This window comes from Asparagus officinalis, chromosome 10 (assembly GCF_001876935.1).
Source record: "Asparagus officinalis chromosome 10, Aspof.V1, whole genome shotgun sequence".
NCBI lineage: Eukaryota > Viridiplantae > Streptophyta > Magnoliopsida > Asparagales > Asparagaceae > Asparagus > Asparagus officinalis.
The window spans coordinates 69498134-69516940 of NC_033803.1; the positions used below are offsets into that span (position 1 = coordinate 69498134).

General features: G+C 35.6%; 1 protein-coding gene and 1 non-coding gene across 2 annotated transcripts; one reads left to right on the forward strand and one right to left on the reverse strand.

The window, feature by feature from the left end:
- On the forward strand, positions 704 to 17543 carry LOC109825759 (diphosphomevalonate decarboxylase MVD1, peroxisomal-like). The gene is made up of 11 exons (XM_020392647.1): positions 704 to 1054; positions 1126 to 1283; positions 1632 to 1696; positions 6301 to 6363; positions 6483 to 6563; positions 8493 to 8579; positions 9121 to 9169; positions 14601 to 14620; positions 15862 to 15970; positions 16298 to 16416; positions 17169 to 17543. The coding sequence occupies exons 1-7, from the start codon at positions 1047 to 1049 to the stop codon at positions 9154 to 9156; spliced, it is 498 nt and encodes a 165-aa protein (XP_020248236.1). The 5' UTR covers positions 704 to 1046; the 3' UTR covers positions 9157 to 9169; positions 14601 to 14620; positions 15862 to 15970; positions 16298 to 16416; positions 17169 to 17543.
- TRNAS-GCU lies at positions 4664 to 4751 on the reverse strand. The gene is given in 2 exon segments: positions 4664 to 4697; positions 4714 to 4751. It is a non-coding gene; the product is annotated as a tRNA-Ser (tRNA).

Consider the following 18807-nt stretch of genomic DNA (forward strand, 5'->3'; position numbering starts at 1 on the left):
GCCCGTGCTTTTCATGGGAAGCACATTGGTCCTCTATTTAAATAGTTCTCTATAAACCCAAAACCATACTCTGATTTATTTTTAAACCCATGAACTTTCCAAGTCATTCTTAAACCAAATAAAAAAAAATTAAAGATTAGTATGATAACTGAGATAGAAGTTGAGCTTAAAATCATTTAGTTATGGAATTTTGGGTTTAAGATTTAAGAATAATTCTGGATTAGTGAGTTAGCTATAAATAAATAAAAGTTATATTTTATGTTTACAAATAAACAACGCGATATTAATTTTTGGTGCTGCAGGGGTCTGAATCTAAAATTCTCCTTTCCTAAAGGCTTGTTTGGATTGAGGGGAATGAGGGTGAAGAGAAGTTAGGGGAACCATTCACCTCCATTCACCTTGTTGTTTGGATTGAGGGGAATGAGGGTGAAGAGAAGTTAGGGGAACCATTCACCTCCATTCACCTTGTTTGGAAACACTTAGGAGGTGAAGTTAATTCACCTCACCTCCATTCACCTTGTTTGGAAACACTTAGGAGGTGAAGTTAATTCACCTCCATTCACCTTGGTTCATCCTCTAAAAGTATAAAAATTGTTACCCCAAAATTGAGGTGTAATCAAGAAAAAGTGAATTCCCTTCCCTTCCCTTCACTTCCCTTCACTCAGTTTCCGTTGACTTCCCTTCACCCGCTACGAATCCAAACAGGAGGTAAGCTTCGATCTCGCGGTTCTTTTCATCACGCTCTCTCTCTTCGGTTCTCAGATCCGTAAACAATTCGAAGAGCGAGGGTTTAGTTTCTCGATCCGAGCGTTTTCTTGCTCGGATTCATCGATCCGTACAAGATGACGAGAGATCAAGAGAGCTGGATTCTCATGGCGACAGCGAGAGCTCCGACGAACATCGCCGTGATCAAATACTGGGGAAAACGTGACGAAACCCTAATTCTACCTATCAACGACAGCATCAGCGTCACTCTCGATCCCGATCATCTCTCGGCGACCACGACAGTCGCCGTCCTAGATTCGAGAGCGATCGCATGCGGTTGAATGGAAAGGTATTGCTTTCTAATTTTCATTTATTTTCTTTATTTTTTAGGGTTTTAAGGTGATTTTTTTGGGAATACAGGAAATTGAATGTGAGGGCTGAAGATTTTGAGGATGAGAAGGAGGAGGTTAAGATCAAGAAAGAAGATCGGGGGAGATTGAATGTGCACATTGCATCGTATAATAATTTTCCTACCGCGGCTGGATTGGCTTCATCAGCAGCGGGTTTTGCTTGTCTTGGTAAAGAGAAAAGATTGAACTTTACTCCTTTTTTACTTTCATTGTGTGAATTTTATGGATTGTAGTTAGATTAGGGTTAGCTCGTCAGTAAGAATTAAGAATTACTTTCGTGGTAGGCATTATTGGAACTAGCCATACATAATTTTTGCACCTTTGATCAATTCCATATATTAACTCATGGCTAAACACTGTTTAGTTGAGTAACCTCTGTATATTCATAGCATTTTTTGCATAGTTAAATTAACATGCGACTACAGTAGGATCTTTGGGGGAAAAATCATGTAACAAGCTTGTACAGGTATGATACATTGTTGAGTATGATTTAAGTTGAATAAATTCTGTTTGCAGTGTATTCCCTCGCCAAGCTAATGAATGTGAAGGATGATTTTGGCCCTCTTTCTGCTATTGCAAGGTCAGTTTAAAAAAAAAAAAAATTCTTGACATGTACATTCTCAATGGCACTTGATTTTCATAGTATGTTATCTCATTGATGCATACATGAATTTGCATTTTTGTTGATTCCTTCTCTGTCTATCATCTGTATTTTCATATCAAAGCTACCCACAATCAACCAGCTTTGTTCCTATTTACCTACCCAACACAAATTAGGTTCCTACCAGGAACATAACAAACTATGTCAATTCAAGAGCATCTTCATTCCTATAGAAAATGGTGGATGTAAGAATCCACATCGAATAATGTCCTTCAAGTCGCACGTTGCTTTCTACCACATCGTTTCAAACGAAGTTTTACCATAACATTCCTCTAATTAAATTTCTAACCGGTATGGAATTGATTCAAGATAGAATCATGAATAGTCATTGGATCAACGGTATATAATACTTTCTATGTATCTATGGATAGATAAATAGTTATCTAGAAAAGTCTTAGAAAAGATTTAAGTCCCATATTCTATCATATGAATGAAAAAGAGAAAAAAATACGAAAAATGGGTTTACTTAAGTATTATTTACATCTTCAACAGATTGTTCTGGATGGTGAATCATGAAAACTGTTTTTCTCGAACAAATAAATTCTAAACCGCAAAAGAAAGGCTCTTAATAGATTTTCAGTTTCGGAACTTAGTTATTAACCAAATATAAGCTATTTCGATGACGCGAAAAAGGTCGCAAGAACCTAATCTTTTTGTATCCATCATATATAACGAACGATTGGTACCAGAAGTAATCATGAATATTTAAAGAAGCACATACCCTTTTGATTTGAAAGGGCCGCTGTTTTTGAAATAGAACAATACAATAACAATACATAATATATTATTTTGATTTGAAAGGGCCGCTGTTTTTGAAATAGAACAATACAATAACAATACATAATATATTATACAGACAGATTTTGTTTTACTTGAGGTTCAAGAACCTTTCTGCCAATTCTATAAAGTCAAGTAAATGGAATATATAAATTTTCATCCATCTAACCGTTACATTATATTGATTTCCAATTATTCATTTGAATAAGCTGAAATACAAAAAAAGAAAATGGGATCCAGATCAATTCGTTTTTCCTATTTTTTTGCTTCGAAGTTTTAAGACGAACGATGAAATGCAATTAATACCAAAAACTACGTAATCTTTAGTCTGCATATAAATATGGAATACACCTTTTATTTTCTTTAGGCATTCCTTGGGGCATGGAATAGAAAAAAGGTCTTTTTTCTATTTCAATTCAGAATACACCATGTAATAATTCCCATTTCACGGATATGGAACACAAAATTTCCCTAAGTAAGTAACGTCAATATGAATATGAGTATAAGCATACTCTGAATGGAAATGATCCACCCCCAATTCTTTTTTGAATTAAGAATTCAAAGAAATATCTTTATTTCTACCCGTACACTCGATCATGTTTGTGATAAACCAAATGAAAGAAAAGAGAAAATTCTTAGAATTCTTCCTAGTGCTCGAATGTAGAACAAAAGTTTGAGTCAGATTATATCCAAATATCCAAGATTAAAGATAAAATAGTTAAAGAGAAGAATATTTCGTTTCTTATGGAAAGAATCTGGGACGGAAGGATTCGAACCTACGAGTAACGAGACCAAAACCCAGTGCCTTACCGCTTGGCCACGCCCCATTTAGATTTATATTAGACACTAATAAAGACTAATATTAATATTGGTCATTCGTCAATCCCAACCCAAATACATATAAAATACATTGTTGCTGGGATTCAACACATGTAAATATAGAATCAAAAAAAATTATTGATCATTACAGAAAATTCAATTAAGATATTGTATGAAACTATAATTCCTTGTATTCTCATTTGAGAATGAAAGGAAAGATTTTGGATTGGGGAGAGTTCGAAGAAAAAGAAGGATTTTTTGACTCACCTTTTCATTTTTCATAAAAAAACTAAACCAAAATCAAATTTTCTAATCTACAAGAATAAAATCTTTGTTATGCTTAATATCTTTAGTTTAATATGTATCTGTCTTAATTCTACCCTTTATTCGAGTAGTTTTTTTTTCGCCAAATTGCCCGAGGCTTATGCCTTTTTCAATCCAATCGTAGATGTTATGCCTGTCTTCGCCAAATTGCCCGAGGCTTATGCCTTTTTCAATCCAATCGTAGATGTTATGCCTGTTATACCTGTACTATTTCTTCTATTAGCCTTTGTTTGGCAAGCTGAATCCAATCGTAGATGTTATGCCTGTTATACCTGTACTATTTCTTCTATTAGCCTTTGTTTGGCAAGCTGTGGTAAGTTTTCGATAAAATCTTTAATACTCTGCAAAATTGATGATTTATCCGAAACAAAATTCTAAAAATTGATAAGATCAGATAAGTTTTACATTATAAACCCTCCATTCAAAAGTCAAAATTTTTGTATATTGAATTGAATGATCGTGGTGATAAATTTGGATCAACTTATTTCCCCGTTCTGACCTTCTAGTAAACAAGGACTTTCTAAGGACCCCACAATACCTAATAAAGGATTTGGCCAAAATTTTTGGTAATGGAGGAATCAGAGTCTTTCTTTTCTTATTACAAAGAAATTCGTGAAAATTACTTTTTTTTTTTTCAAGATTCAAGAAAAGACTTCATTTTTGGGGGGGTTATGTCAAAATAGCGTATGTAAGAAAAAATAGGCAATCTATTTCCTTTTTCCAAAAAAATAATCTTGGAGATTATGTAATGCTTACTCTCAAACTCTTCGTTTACACAGTAGTGATATTTTTTGTTTCTCTCTTCATCTTCGGATTCTTATCTAACAATCCGGGCCGTAATCCTGGGTGTGAGGAATAAAAAAGTTGGAGTTTTTCTTTACTTTTTATATATTCAATACATTTACCTATGATGAAAAAAAGAATCGAAATTTTTTCACATTGGAAAGTCTGAAATAATCAGAGGAAGCGGAGAGAGAGGGATTCGAACCCTCGGTACAAATAACTTGTACAACGGATTAGCAATCTGCCGCTTTAGTCCACTCAGCCATCTCTCCCAATTCAAAATTGAAATTTTTTTAGATGATGTGACACATGAAGTAAAAAGATTAAAAAAACCTCATTTTCTCTTCATTCTTTAGTTATATAATTATTATATTTATTCTTTAATAATATAATTCATTCTTTAATAATATAATATAGTAATGATAATAATAGCAAAATAATATAATGAAAAATAAAAAAATAATTAAATAAATAAAAAAGAAAAATAAATAAGATATCTACGAATTTGATCAGTAATTCAATTAAGATAATGATTTAATGATTCGAAACAGAGATCTTATCTCCAATAGAATAGATAGATATAGAAAAAAGATCTTACTTCACTTCTTTGATTTTGTAAGATAAGGTTAAGGTTCATTCCCCCGGCCTGGTTAAGTACTGGCCGGGCCATTACTTGTTTTGTTCTGATGAATCATTTCATAGATCAAACAATTTATAATTATTTTTGATTTGATATTAAATCAAATATAATTCAATTGTTATTGAAACAACAACAAAGAAAATGCCCATCCCTATTCCTATGATAGAAGTGTCGTTTCTTATTATTAATACTATAGAAATATAGAATATGCATATTTTTTCAATTCTTATTAATTAAGTATTTTTTTGTTTTATTTCCTTAATTATTTAACTGGAAAAGAACACATACGTATATTAATATTAAATTATATAAAAAAATGAAAATATTATATAAAAAATGAAACACACATATGTTATAACATATATAACATAACTCATTTACTTGTTCAAGGGACAAACTTTATTTGAGATACAATTGATCTGAATTCAAATTCATAGGATCGGGCAGTTGGAAGGGAAGTTGAAAAATACAATTGATCTGAATTCAAATTCATAGGATCGGGCAGTTGGAAGGGAAGTTGAAAATAAAAGATGCTACCTTAATTTTATCTCATTCTTTTGTTCGACAAAAGATCCATTCATATATAATAATGGAGATATGTAGCGGACAAAAGATCCATTCATATATAATAATGGAGATATGTAGCGGGTATAGTTTAGTGGTAAAAGTGCGATTCCTTCAATTAATAACTTAAATAGTTAAGGGGTCTTTCGGTTTTTTCATATTACGATCAAAAAAACTTTATTATAACTTAAATAGTTAAGGGGTCTTTCGGTTTTTTCATATTACGATCAAAAAAACTTTATTTCTTAAAAAAGTTTAATCCTTTTCCCCTCAATAGTATATTTGAGGAAGAATATACATTTTCACGATTTGTATCCAAGGGTCAATTTCAAATTGCAATAGTATATTTGAGGAAGAATATACATTTTCACGATTTGTATCCAAGGGTCAATTTCAAATTGAATAAAAAATGGAATTATGGAGTCGCGAAGCATAATTTTTTGATTTGAATTGGATCAAATCTTCCAATTGAATGAGTATGAGTAAAGGATCTATGGATGAAGATACAAAAGTTTATTTCCAATCGTAACTAGATCTTCAATTTAAGGATCTATGGATGAAGATACAAAAGTTTATTTCCAATCGTAACTAGATCTTCAATTTTTGTGTTGGAATGACAAGGTTCAAGTAGTGCATGCCGAAGTCTATATGGTGGTTTTGTCAAGTGGAAAATGGGAAATGTAAGGCTACAAGGAGATGATTGAAGTTTTAGGAAATTGTTTTGGCAAATATTTGTGAGTATATGAAGAATTATTTTTTGACTCTAATCAATTGATAGTTGAATATTTCTAAATATAAGGATGCAAATGGGAGCGAAAGCTTAGAAGTACAACTTACTAATGATAGACACTGGGAAGACCTAGTTATTATCATAGCCGTGGTATGTGGAATGTCAATGTTCTTTATTATTTAGTGAACCATATATGAAATGATTGTTTGCTATAAAGCTTATGATCTTTTGTTATTCCTTGAATCTCAACAAAGGTTATGTAGGTTTTACCCAAAATTTCTTTCATTTTACGTTCTACATTGTTTTATTGGCAAATTAAATTTCAATACATGGGGCTTGTTTTCTTGAAAGAAATTTACTGGCATTATGAACAACCGTACCAAAATTTGAGACCTCTCAAGCATAAGTCTAAACATACTTGTATGCTGACCATTGTCACCTGGCTACTTCTAATAAGTACCTGACACGTACCCGAACCTCTTGGACACTGCTTGAATATATGCATATGTTTGTTCGGGCCTATACTCAATTATATAATACATGTTTTAATTTAAAACTCTCCTCATACGCTTCTTAATGTATATTCTACACTTACACATCTATTTCTTATACACTAATCTTATGTAAATGAAAAAACAATATTGATTTTATATAAATTATTAATTTTAATACATATTAATATACATAACATGCATATATATAACCGTGTCCCCTTACCCTAACTTTTGCAAATTTGCCCTGTTCCATACCCATAACAGTACCCGTACCCGTACTCATGCAACCTAGATGCTGACACATTCTTAGTTGCTTATGTTAATCACCATAGCCAACATTTTCTGAGCCTTTTTCCATAAAATAGGGTTGGCTATGGAACATGACAAGGATCTAGAAATCTCCTTTAACAGGTTCTCATCTAGCATAGACATAAATCAAATTTACAAACAGTTCTCATGTAGGCATCAACCTTTTGCAAGTTGGGGCCAGTTAAGGGAACCGAGAGCAAGGGATGGCCATGTCAGGGAACCTTAAATTAAATCATAACTTTCCTCATAATCTGTCTGAAAATTTTAAGAGGATTTGGTAGTGTGTTTTCCATACTTCTACATACAGAATGCTCCAATTAAGTTGGCTGATTCTAGCTATATGATATCAATACTAAAACTTGGAATTCGAGTAGAAGCTCTACGAGGAAGTGCATCACATCAGTGAAAAGCTTGATAACTCCATGAATCGTCTGGAATTGGGAATCATTTGGCCTTTTCATCCTAATGATATGCATTGATGGATACCTCCACTATTCTAGATTAAATTCGAGAACCTAAAAGGGGGGGGGGGGGGGTTCTATATGGAAGATACTTGCTGAATTTTTCTGTTGTTAACCAGCAAAGGGAAGGGATGTCATCATCTTAATGAATAGATAGAAGCTAATCTATTTAACTTGCACTTGCCTATGATTCCGCCTCATGTGAGGCGTACAGAACTATGAATGAACCAAAGGTCCCATTGTCACTAGCTCTCGCTCATTGAAAAGAAAACTAGAGCACTGAAATGAAGTCCTAGCATGGCTTTGATAGAATATCTATGATGGGGAATTGCATGCCTGGACCGAGCCTCAAGTTGACTTCTTTGCTTAGGTTAATTGTATTTTAGTAACTGTTTCTGGAATTTGATCATCAACACATAGTCCGTTCTTATGCCTCTACCTTTTGAATGGTTATTGGGATCTGGTCATTGACATTTAGTCCATTATTATCTCCCATTACAAAATAAGGCTTAATCATTGGCATATTGAGTTTCTTTTATTGTCTCTACATTAGTTCAAGTTGACTTCTTGCTAGGTCACTTGTATTTTAGTAACTGTTTATTCTAATAGCTCTTGACATGGTTTACTATACATCAAATACTTCATGTGGCCATTTTATGTATATAACTTAATGTATAGCTCAACTGGCTTATTATTCATGACCAATTCCCAAATAGATATATTTGGTTATGCCTTATAGTGTCATGTTTTAGTATTGTGATCATCAGAAGTTTGGAATGTTCATTTAGTTGTTGACCAAATTCATTGTGTTCCAGGTAAGTTCAAGGCAGAAAGAAACTAGTAGTACCACGGGTAGGCGTGAGAGTGTTAAGACCCGTACTCTTTTACGACACCGGGCCGAGGTATTCCATTTCTACATTCATGATAATCCTTTGTTCAGATCATATCAAAATTTCTATCTTTTGTTCATTTAGAATCAGTTTCTATTTTCTTTGGTTTTCCACCGATGGTGCTTTAGAAGACTTACCTGATGTATTGGTCTTCTTGCCACTGTGAATTCGTAGTAGAACACCTAATATCTACATGTCAAAAAAAAAAAAAAGAAAAGAAAGAAAGTTAATACGTTTTATTTTGTGCATTGACAGGTTATAGTCCCTAGCCAGATACTACAAATGGAAGAAGCAATAAAAAATTGAGATTTTAAATCCTTTACCCAGTTGACCTGTGCAGATAGTAATAAATTTCATGCAGTCTGCTTAGATACTAGTCCACCTATATTCTACATGAATGACACATCTCATAGGTTTTATATGCTTTCTAGTTCATTCAGTTTATTTTCTGGTTTTCATCAATTCTTAGGCATGTAGGTTGTGGATAACTTAAAAGTTTTCGCCACATATTTTAACCTAAGAAGTATGACTTTGCAAGTTAACTGCTTATCAGGAAAACCAGCCTTGTGGAGAGATGGAACCGTTCTGAAGGAACACCTCAGGTATGGTTTCATTGTGTGCTAAGTTTTGCCATCTATATATCACGTGCATCATAATGTTGATGTAACAGTGTATCTATTTAGCCCGTGCTGAAGGTATTCATTGAAAGAATAATCAGAGAGGATTAATTTATCTCTCTCCTCTCAAGTCTTATTAATAGTATTGTGATTACAAAATAATTTGCCTCTAACCAATATGGGAGTAAACTAAATACATGAAACTATTTAAATACAGGAAAGACTCTCAACAGTCCCCTTCAAGCTGAGCATATATATCATACATGCTCAGCTTGTCATAAATAAAATTCTTGCTTGCTCTCCCAAGAAGTTTTGTAAGAATATCTGCAAGCTGATGCTCTGAAAGGATATATTTAATTCTCATGATTCCCTTCTCCATTTTCTCATGAATCAAGTGACAATCAATCTCTATGTGTTTTGCCTTGTTGTCTCCATATGAGCTCATTGGACATTTAGGAGGAAAACCAATTTCTGTCAATATAGCTCTAACCCAGATAAGTTCACAGGTTAGATTTGCCATGGATCGATACTTGGACTCAGCTGTAGGTCGAGAAACTACATTTTGCTTTTTTGCTCTTCTATAAAACTAGATGTTCTCTAAGTAATACACAATAACCTCTAGTCAATCTTCTATCAGCTGACTGCCCAATCTGCATTAGAGAAACCTACAACTCGTGTGCTCACTATCTGAATAGAGAACTCCCTTACCCGTACTTTTCTTAAGATATTTTTAAGAACCCTCTTCACAGCCTCCATGTGCGATATCCTGGGTGCTGATAGAAACTGACTACCTATACAAACTAAAAATGCAATATCTGGTCTGATAACCATCAAAGAGTTCAGCTTCCCAACCAATCTCCTATATTTCTCAACATCTTTCAATGGCTCCCCCTAATCTGGTAGAAGTTTGATCTTGTCATCCATGGGTGAATCATACCCTTGCATTCTGACATTTCGACATTTGTCAACATGTCAAGCACATATTTTCTTTGAGATAAGAGAATTCCTTTCTTTGATCTAGCCACCTATATATCCAAAAAATACGTTAGGGGCCCAAGATCATTAGTTTGAAACTGTTATTGTGGATATTTTTTAAACTCTCTGATGGCCTGTAAATCATCTCTAGAGATCACAATATCATCAACATATACAACCATATGGATTCGCTTCTCACCATGAAATCTTTAGAAAACAAGCGGTCTTTCTAAGTTTGATGAAGACCAAACTGCTAAACTACTATTGCAAAACTTCCAAACCAGGCTCTTAGAAATCGTTTTAAGCTATAGAGAGATTTTTTAAACCTGCAAACATTCCCATATTCCCCCTGAATAACAAATCCTGGTGGTTGCTTAATGTAAATTTCCTCATCCAGAATGCCATTTAGAAAAGCATTCTTAATATCTAGCTGATGGAGTGGCTAGTGATGCGATCGGCAAGTGAAATAAGAATGCGGACGGACGACATTTTTGTTACAGGAGAGAAAGTGTCAATATAATCTAGTCTATATATCTGTGAGTAACTCTTTGCAACTAGTCAAGCTTTAAGGCGAGCTAGACATCCATCTGGATTTACTTTGACCATGTAAATCCACTTGCATCCAATAGTTTTCTTTCTAGGCAGTAGAGGAACAATATCTCAAGTCTCATTTTGTTCTAATGTTGTTATCTCTTGCTTTGCTGATGTCCAACTTGGGATAGATAGTGCTTCCGACGTATTATTAGGAGCCGAGTGAGTCTTGAGAAGATATGATGATGATAATGAAAAGTAAGAGACATAGTGTGCAAGAGAACATCTAGAAGGGCAAGATCTCTTATCTTTTCGAAGGGCAATTGGAAGATCATTAGTAGCGGTATCACTTAGCTGTATAGCAACATCTTCACTAACTTGTAAATTGTACCCTTGGTTTGAGGTGGACTCTTGCACATATTTCTGAGTAGCATGTCGTGTATAAGCATGGACCGGCTCGGCAAACTTAGATGGTGGATCAGCCTGCACATCAAGCTTGGAAGGAGTATTGACAATTATTCCTCGAAAAATAAGAAAAATCATAATCATCTTGAGCATGTGAGGGTGTATCAAATGCAATATGTCCTGATTTATTTTCAAAGAAAGTAACATCGACGGAAACAATATAACGGTCTAGAGAAGGGCAGTAACATGTATCCTTTTTGTGTTCGAGAATACCCAACAAAGATTCCTGAAAGGATTTTGAATCTAATTTCGTCATGTGAGGACTATGATTGTGAATGAAGCACAAATGATCGAACATCTTGGGGGTAATGGAAAAGGCTCACTATTGGGGTATAAAAGTTATACAAAGGTTTTATTTTGTGAAACAGATGATGGTAATCTATTAATCAGATAACATGCTGTTAAAAGAGCATCACCCCTAAAAATGTTTTGGAACCTTGATGAAACAACAATGTTCGAGCAATTCTAGCAAGTGTGTATTTTTGCGCTCTGTTATCCTATTTTGTTGAGGTGTGTAAACACAAGATGATTAGTGTGAAATTTCATTTTCATCCAAAAAAATTGTGAATGATTTGTCAAAATATTCTTTAGTATTGTTTGTCCTCAAAATTTTAATAGAAGCATGAAATTGTTTTTTAATTTCAGCAAAAAAACTTTAAAAATAGAAAATACTTTAGAACAAGTTTTCACTAGACAGACCCATGTCATGCAAGAAAAATCATCCACAAAACTAATAAAATATTTAAAACTAATGTTTCACAAAATAGAACAAGAACCTCATGCATCTGAACGCACCAAATCAAACGGGTTATTGACCCTTTTATTGACACGACTAGGTAGGACACTTGCTGGTGTTTTCCTAGTTGACATTACTCACAATCTAAAGACTCAATATGACTCAGATCTGAAGTTATTGTTTTGAGAATAGAAAGGGGAGGGTGACCAAACCGATAATGCTTATCCAAGGCTGATGTAGAGCTGATATATGCAACTTGGTTTGAAGATAGGTCCAATTCATACAGACCGATCCGCTCGTGTCTTGTGCTATTCGTCTTCCTCATCCTAAGTACTTGAAAAATACATGTAAGAAAAATATCACTGTACAATTTAATGCTTTAGTAATCTTACTGACAGACAAGAGATTAAATGGAAAGTGAGGAAGATATAGCACAGATGAAAAGGGAAAAGAAGAAGTATCAACCTATTCCTTCCACAAGTGTATTGGAACTATCACTTAAAACTACAAGGGAAAATGAAGTTGTAGGTGTGCAAGAAGACAGGATACCTCGGTTCCCAGTCATGTGGTCAATTATCCCGGAAGCTACAATTCAAATACGGGACGACGATGATATAAGATAAGCAATAGGGTTATTTGACTGGGCAAGTATAGATGTAGCGGGAGAGGATTGCGTCTTTTTAAACTGCTGGAATAGCTGTAGTTGGAATTGCTCAAGCTCACGACGAGTTTGATCATCTATAAAGGACTTTCCTGAGCAGCTACATGCGCATTCTGAGGTTGTTTGCCCTACAACTGAGGACAAGTAAACTTCATTGACGTGACTCCTCGTAGTAATGACAGTAAACAAAGGAACAATCTCTGATGACTCCTCGTGAACTATCTCCTCTTCCTCCCCGTCTTCCAAAGCATTCCCCATACCTGCTTTCACCCCTATGACTACCGCCACGGCCTAAGAAACTCACCGCAGCCTCTTGTCTGTCTTCCCTGGGATAATAAGGCAGATCAATCAGATGAGGTGATCGGAGGTGTAGATGAGATTGTAGGAGTCATTTGTTTCACCTCTGCAAGTAGGAGACTGCTGTACTGCCTAATACCTATGGTCGTGCTGAATGACAAATAGGGTGTTGAAACCCTAAGAAGATCAAGACCATCAACTAATTCCACTAATCCAGCCTCTGCTTCGCATTTGATGTAATGGGAAAAATCTGTTGGAGTTCCTCAGCTAGTCGATCAAACTCTGCATAATGCCCATCCAATGTCGGTTCCTTCTGTTTTATGCGAAGGATCTCCTGAATGAGGTTGTAAGCTCTATTCACATATCTTGCTCCTGAATATAACCGGCCTAAATATGCCCAAACTCCTTCACGTTCTGATAATGAAGCACCAGATCTTGAATTCGTGTCTTCATTGTGTTGATGATCTGTCCAAGAAATAACGCATCGTCAGTTATCCACTCAATCACTAGATCAGGAGTACCTTTTGTCAAGTGTCGTGTCTTTTGACGCCTCGCAACATGAATTTCAATTACTTGCTTCTACTATAAGTAATTATCACCATCCAACTTCCTATCGGTGATTTTGATAGATATCACTTTCGAAGTGGTCTTCACCTTTGTTTTCTCTTCACTCTTCTAATTAGAAGCCATCAAATAAAAGATCCTCCAAACAACTGTGACAATCAATCATCAACTGGCCCAACAAACCAAACTCCAACAAGTTCTGATAAATACCAACCATATCAATCAACAATGAAAACTAGCACATCCAACGTACAATCCAACAAACCAATCTCAAGCATATCCGGTAACAATATGAAGGGGAAATTTGTAAACGTGTCCCTTCCGTTTTTTGTCTGTAAACAGTGCAATGAACAGGAATCGGACCTGCTTCCTGTTGCTGAACAGTACCAATGAACATGAATTGGGTCTTTTTTGGGGAACAGGGCTGATGAACAGTACATGCCACCGTTTTCAACTGTGAACAGTACTGGGTACTGTTTATTGATGAACAGTACCACGGTAGAGTTAAAGGCTGAGATTTGTGGATGGGGGTTAGGGTTTTGATGGAGCACTGAGATGCGTCTCTGATACCACTTAGAAAGAGTAATTAGAAAGGATTGATTTGTATCTCTCCTCTCAAGTCTTATTAATAGTATTATGATTATAAAGTAATTTGACTGTAACCAACGTGGAACTAAACTAAATACAGAAAATTAACTAAATACAGTATTGGAGCATTTTGATTACTGGTTGAGTCGATTATTTCGTGATGAGTAATTTCAATTATCAGAGCCTAGACTCGAGATCCACTGCAACTTTTGCACTTTAGATCACTGTTCTTCCTCTGCCACCCACTGCTGCAGTATTTACAACTATACCCATCATTTGTGGCATAATTCCAACAGCACATAAGCTGGTAGCTGTAGATGTTGGCTCCAGTGTTCTGAAATGAACTTCCACTGACAGTAAAAAGAGGGGAAGTATCTACAACAGAACCTTTACCCTAAAGAAACTTCCCCTTTCTCCTTTAACAGGTTAGAAGCGAAATACTGAAAATTGGTTAAACCGAGCAAAACTGGATTTCTTTTCCTAGGATATCTTTGTGTAGCATTGGTGTACATTTCACAGAGCCTAGTTGTTCCGTCTGTTTCGTCGATGCTATAGAATTCTGTTGTTGCCTACTAACGTTCTATTCTTTTTTTTTTCAGGACCAATCCAAAACGTTCATAAGATATACAAGTTGACATATATGACTCTATAAACCTTTTGATTTCCTTATGCCACATCCTCTTGTGTTTCGTGTGCTTCATTATATTCTCCTTGACAAAATTTCACACGTCTTGATCATCTGTCATCTGAATTGATTTTTTAAGAATAATATGATACAGATACCATTCTGCATCACTCCTTCCATATTACATGTTGTAGGAAAAGAGAGCCAGCAACATTTAGTCATTCACCTTCATTCTCCTTTAGGCCATGCTCCAGATCCTATATCTTCAATTCATTTGTAAGTCTGCTAAGTTAACTAGCTTTGCCAATATGCTTACCAACACATTATTCAGGGGACACATATAAAGCTAGCATAATACTTGTTTATCCTATTTGGCTTCAACTTAAAGAAAGTCTTAGTTAGCTTACTTCTCCATAAGGTTGCTGGTAGTAAGTGGCGTGCTTCAATCTTTTTTCACATTTTTTTTGGAAAATATTTATTTCCGTCAATGACAATCTGTTATTTATCCTGGCTGTGATCTCATATGGGGATTTACGTGATTATGTTGGCGTCTATATGTGTTCTAGCAGAGAACAAAGTTGGGAATATGTTCCGCAAATAGCACTAAATTTTTACTGAGTCGGTAGTTGTTATGTTGCTTGAGTACCAATCTCATGTTGACGGATCTAAAGTGTATGTTACATTGAAGGGATGATGGGGATGGGTGTTCTGATCTGTCAGTCGCTGGTCAGAGCAAATTTCGTAAACTTACAAGTTGGGATATCTGTTGGTAGAGGCATAGTCAAATGCTTTGTGCCAACAGTCTCAAATTGAGACTTTTCTCACGAAAAAAAGATCTTTTTCTCCTTTCATTATGACATAAGATTATCTTGGGATTTTCCTTCTGCAATTTTATTCCCGTTCTTTTATTCAGAAAATAATTTTGATGGTTTGTGTGATAAAGAACTATCTTTTTTGCTATATGGGTGTTCTGACTTGTGGTACACACCCTACAATGGTAAAAATAATGGCCATCTATTTAGCGCATCAGATAGGATAACATTTATGGCTGCTGGCAAGTTCTCGCATTCACTTACTCAATGCATTGCATACAAAAACGTTGACATGGAGGTTAACCAACACTGTTTGGTTCTTTTGATTCTCATTGAATTTCCTACCAAGTTCAACACCTTGAGTTTTTTTTCTTGCCGCCATGTCTGCTATACTAAGAGAAGAATACGACATATCTTCCGTGACAGGCGGCATGCACCTTTGATGCCGGGCCAAATGCTGTTTTGATCGCACCTAATCGAAAACTCGCTTCTCTTTTGCTTCAAAGACCTCCTGACGCTGAATTGAACAGAGGTATAAGTGCTAGTTCCAGATTTTGCTGCTTTCTGCTAGCCAACAGATAAAGGGGGTTTAAAATTCTCACAATATCAGAATTCTTCATAATTCTTAACATTTTCGAAAGCTTTTTGTTTGGTCGGATGTAAAGTTGAGCGGAAAGTTGAACAGGAGACTCACTTGTCCTACCACTTTTCCCATCAAACTTTTCCTTATAAACTAACCAAACCCTCGGTTGGGATTTTGTGGCTGACAAAATTCTTGGTCTGAGGCCCACTTTTGTCAAGAATTTCATGCAAACAAACAGGTCCTAACACTGTACATGTTTCTCATTGTACTTTTCAGCTGTGTGTTAGGAGACGAGTCAATACTGCATGAAGCTGGAGTGCAATCAGTGAAAGATACTGAATCCTTGCAGCCTCCTTCTGAGACAAAGGATAAGTCCCCAGCTCAAAGATCTGCAGGTAACATAAGTGAGCCATAATAGATATTTTAAGTTTTAAATTAGTTCACAACTTCTATTTTATTCTGTCTTTCCCTTGATGTGATGAATAAGTTTTTTGTGATTTGGCATTATTGAGGATTTGAAAGTACGGCTTGATCGTACTGGGGCTGTTTTAAATTATGCTGTAGTTATACGATCTTAAGCAACTGCAATTGATTGGTAAATGCATTTTTTTTATTTACACGAAATCTAGAATGCTGTACAATTCGTTCTCCTTGTTTTTACGTTGCTACCTTTCTATATTAATGGATCTTCATAACTATTATAGAACTCATAGCGTAGGGCTCCACGGATAAGAAACTGGAGAGAGAAAATTGGTAATCTTGTTGGATCCTCTAAACCTTAAGATTATATCCACGCCATATGTTTCTGATGTTTGATATTAGATCGTCTTCAGTATCGATGCTCCTTTTGAATGTAAACAATAATATGAACGACGACAAAATGTTCTATATTTTGCGTCCTTGGATTTTGAGATCGATGTGTCATGTAGCTTATGCTCGCACTGAAAATGTTCATGGATGCGGGATCTAGTTTTTGTTCAGGAGGTAGAAAAAGTGTAGGGACGTAAATATTGAGGTTTTTTTGAAATCCAAATAAAGCTCAAGTTACTAGTTATCTAGGTGTTTTCTATATAGATGTAGAAAAACCAGATGCTGTGAATGTTAAAGATGCACATGATTATTTGATGCTGTGTGTGCTTGTGAACAGGAAGGAGGTTGTTGGCTGCCAACCTACAAACCATGCAAAAAGGGAATACTGTTGTGTGGGGGACTACTTTCAGGCCCAGCTATCTGATTAAATGGGCTGTAGGATTGCTTTAGCCCTTGACACGATCAAGCTCCCACCCAAAATCAACTGGTTTGGGTCTAGATATTTTAAGGCCAATACAAAGTCATATAGGGAAAAGGAGATGGTGACACCTAAAGACTATACTAATAGACATTAGTGTTATTTACATCATGAATCTTGAAACGACACTCTCTTCACCACACAAGGCTAAATGACGCTTATATGACTTATTGTTTGAACTATTTTTCACTTCTAAACCCTAACTTTTATTTGGGAGGAAATTTTTTTTTTAAAGCTTTTTAAACTCGTACTTATATTCCCTTATTTTTTTAGTGGCACTTAAATACCTTATTGTTTTTTTACAGCTAGCACTTAAATACTCTTAAGTTTTTACAACTAGCACTTAAATACCATAAAGTTTTTAAAATTTGCACATAAATACCCTCAGCTATACAAATTTGAGGGTGTTTGTTGTGCTATAAAAATAAACAAGTGTTAATCACATTCAACTAGCTAACACGTGTCTGAAGCAGACTACACACCAATTCAACCCAGACACACCGACTTCTTGTCTTCGTCGAAGGCTCAGATGAAAGGCATCACACTTCTCGTCCCCCTCGAAGGCTCAGACAAAAGAAAAGACGATGATCTTTGCACTTATCATTAGTCATTGTCACATTAAATGCCAGTCGGAGTCATCATTACACCCATGCCAAAAGTCTTAATGACTCATCAGACTTGTCAACACCTTACTCTACTTGTCTCCGTCGCATTAACATGGGTGACTCGAACCCCTAATGCCGACACCTATAAAGGTATCAACTGACTAACCCGACTACATGGACTCGACTAAGATTACATAAATACCCTCGTAAAACTCGGTATAAATAGGCACATCGCCTACTAAATAAAGGTATGTGATTTTTGCACACTTAGTTAGAACTATACCAATTCATTTCTCATATTCAGATCATAACTAGTTTGATCGTCAGAGGAATCACCAGAGAACCTAACTCCGGTCCTCTAACAAGTTGTACATATGCAGGACTCTCTTCATGTTAGGAGATCAGCCATCAAAGGAGATTAAAGGATCCTAAGCTCTTCAAAATTAGCCCTAAACCCCGCTGCTAAGCATCTGACATCAACATTATTTAAGTACTTCGGTGTTTTTAAGTGTCATATTTAAAAACTTTAGGGTATTTAGGTACAAGTTTTAATAACTTTGGGGTATATAAGTGCTACCAAAAACAAGTGATGGTATAAGAGTGTAAGTTTACAAAACTTTAGGGCAACGAGGTGTCACGCCCCGGGCCCGTTGGCTCACGCCCCGGGCCCGTTGGCGCGTGCAAGCCGTATGACCCACCGAGTGTAACGTACTGTTTAGTAAAAACACTGTCAAAACCGACTAGCTGATGTTACACTTGAGTATTTATTTTTCACTATATAAACACCTCAATTTTTCACTCTCCCACCGACGTTGGACTAAATTAGTGGGATGTCACACGAGGATACATAAGTGACAAGCAGATGAAACAATAGGGTAGGGGTGTATAAGTTC

What these genes read in the sequence shown, in the direction of transcription:
- LOC109825759 (XM_020392647.1), top strand. An exon ending in CTCTTTCTGCTATTGCAAGG is followed by an intron (nt 1,697 to 6,300) that starts TCAGTTTAAAAA and finishes GTGTTGGAATGA; the next exon opens with CAAGGTTCAAGTAGTGCATG. An exon ending in TCAAGTGGAAAATGGGAAAT is followed by an intron (nt 6,364 to 6,482) that starts GTAAGGCTACAA and finishes TCTAAATATAAG; the next exon opens with GATGCAAATGGGAGCGAAAG.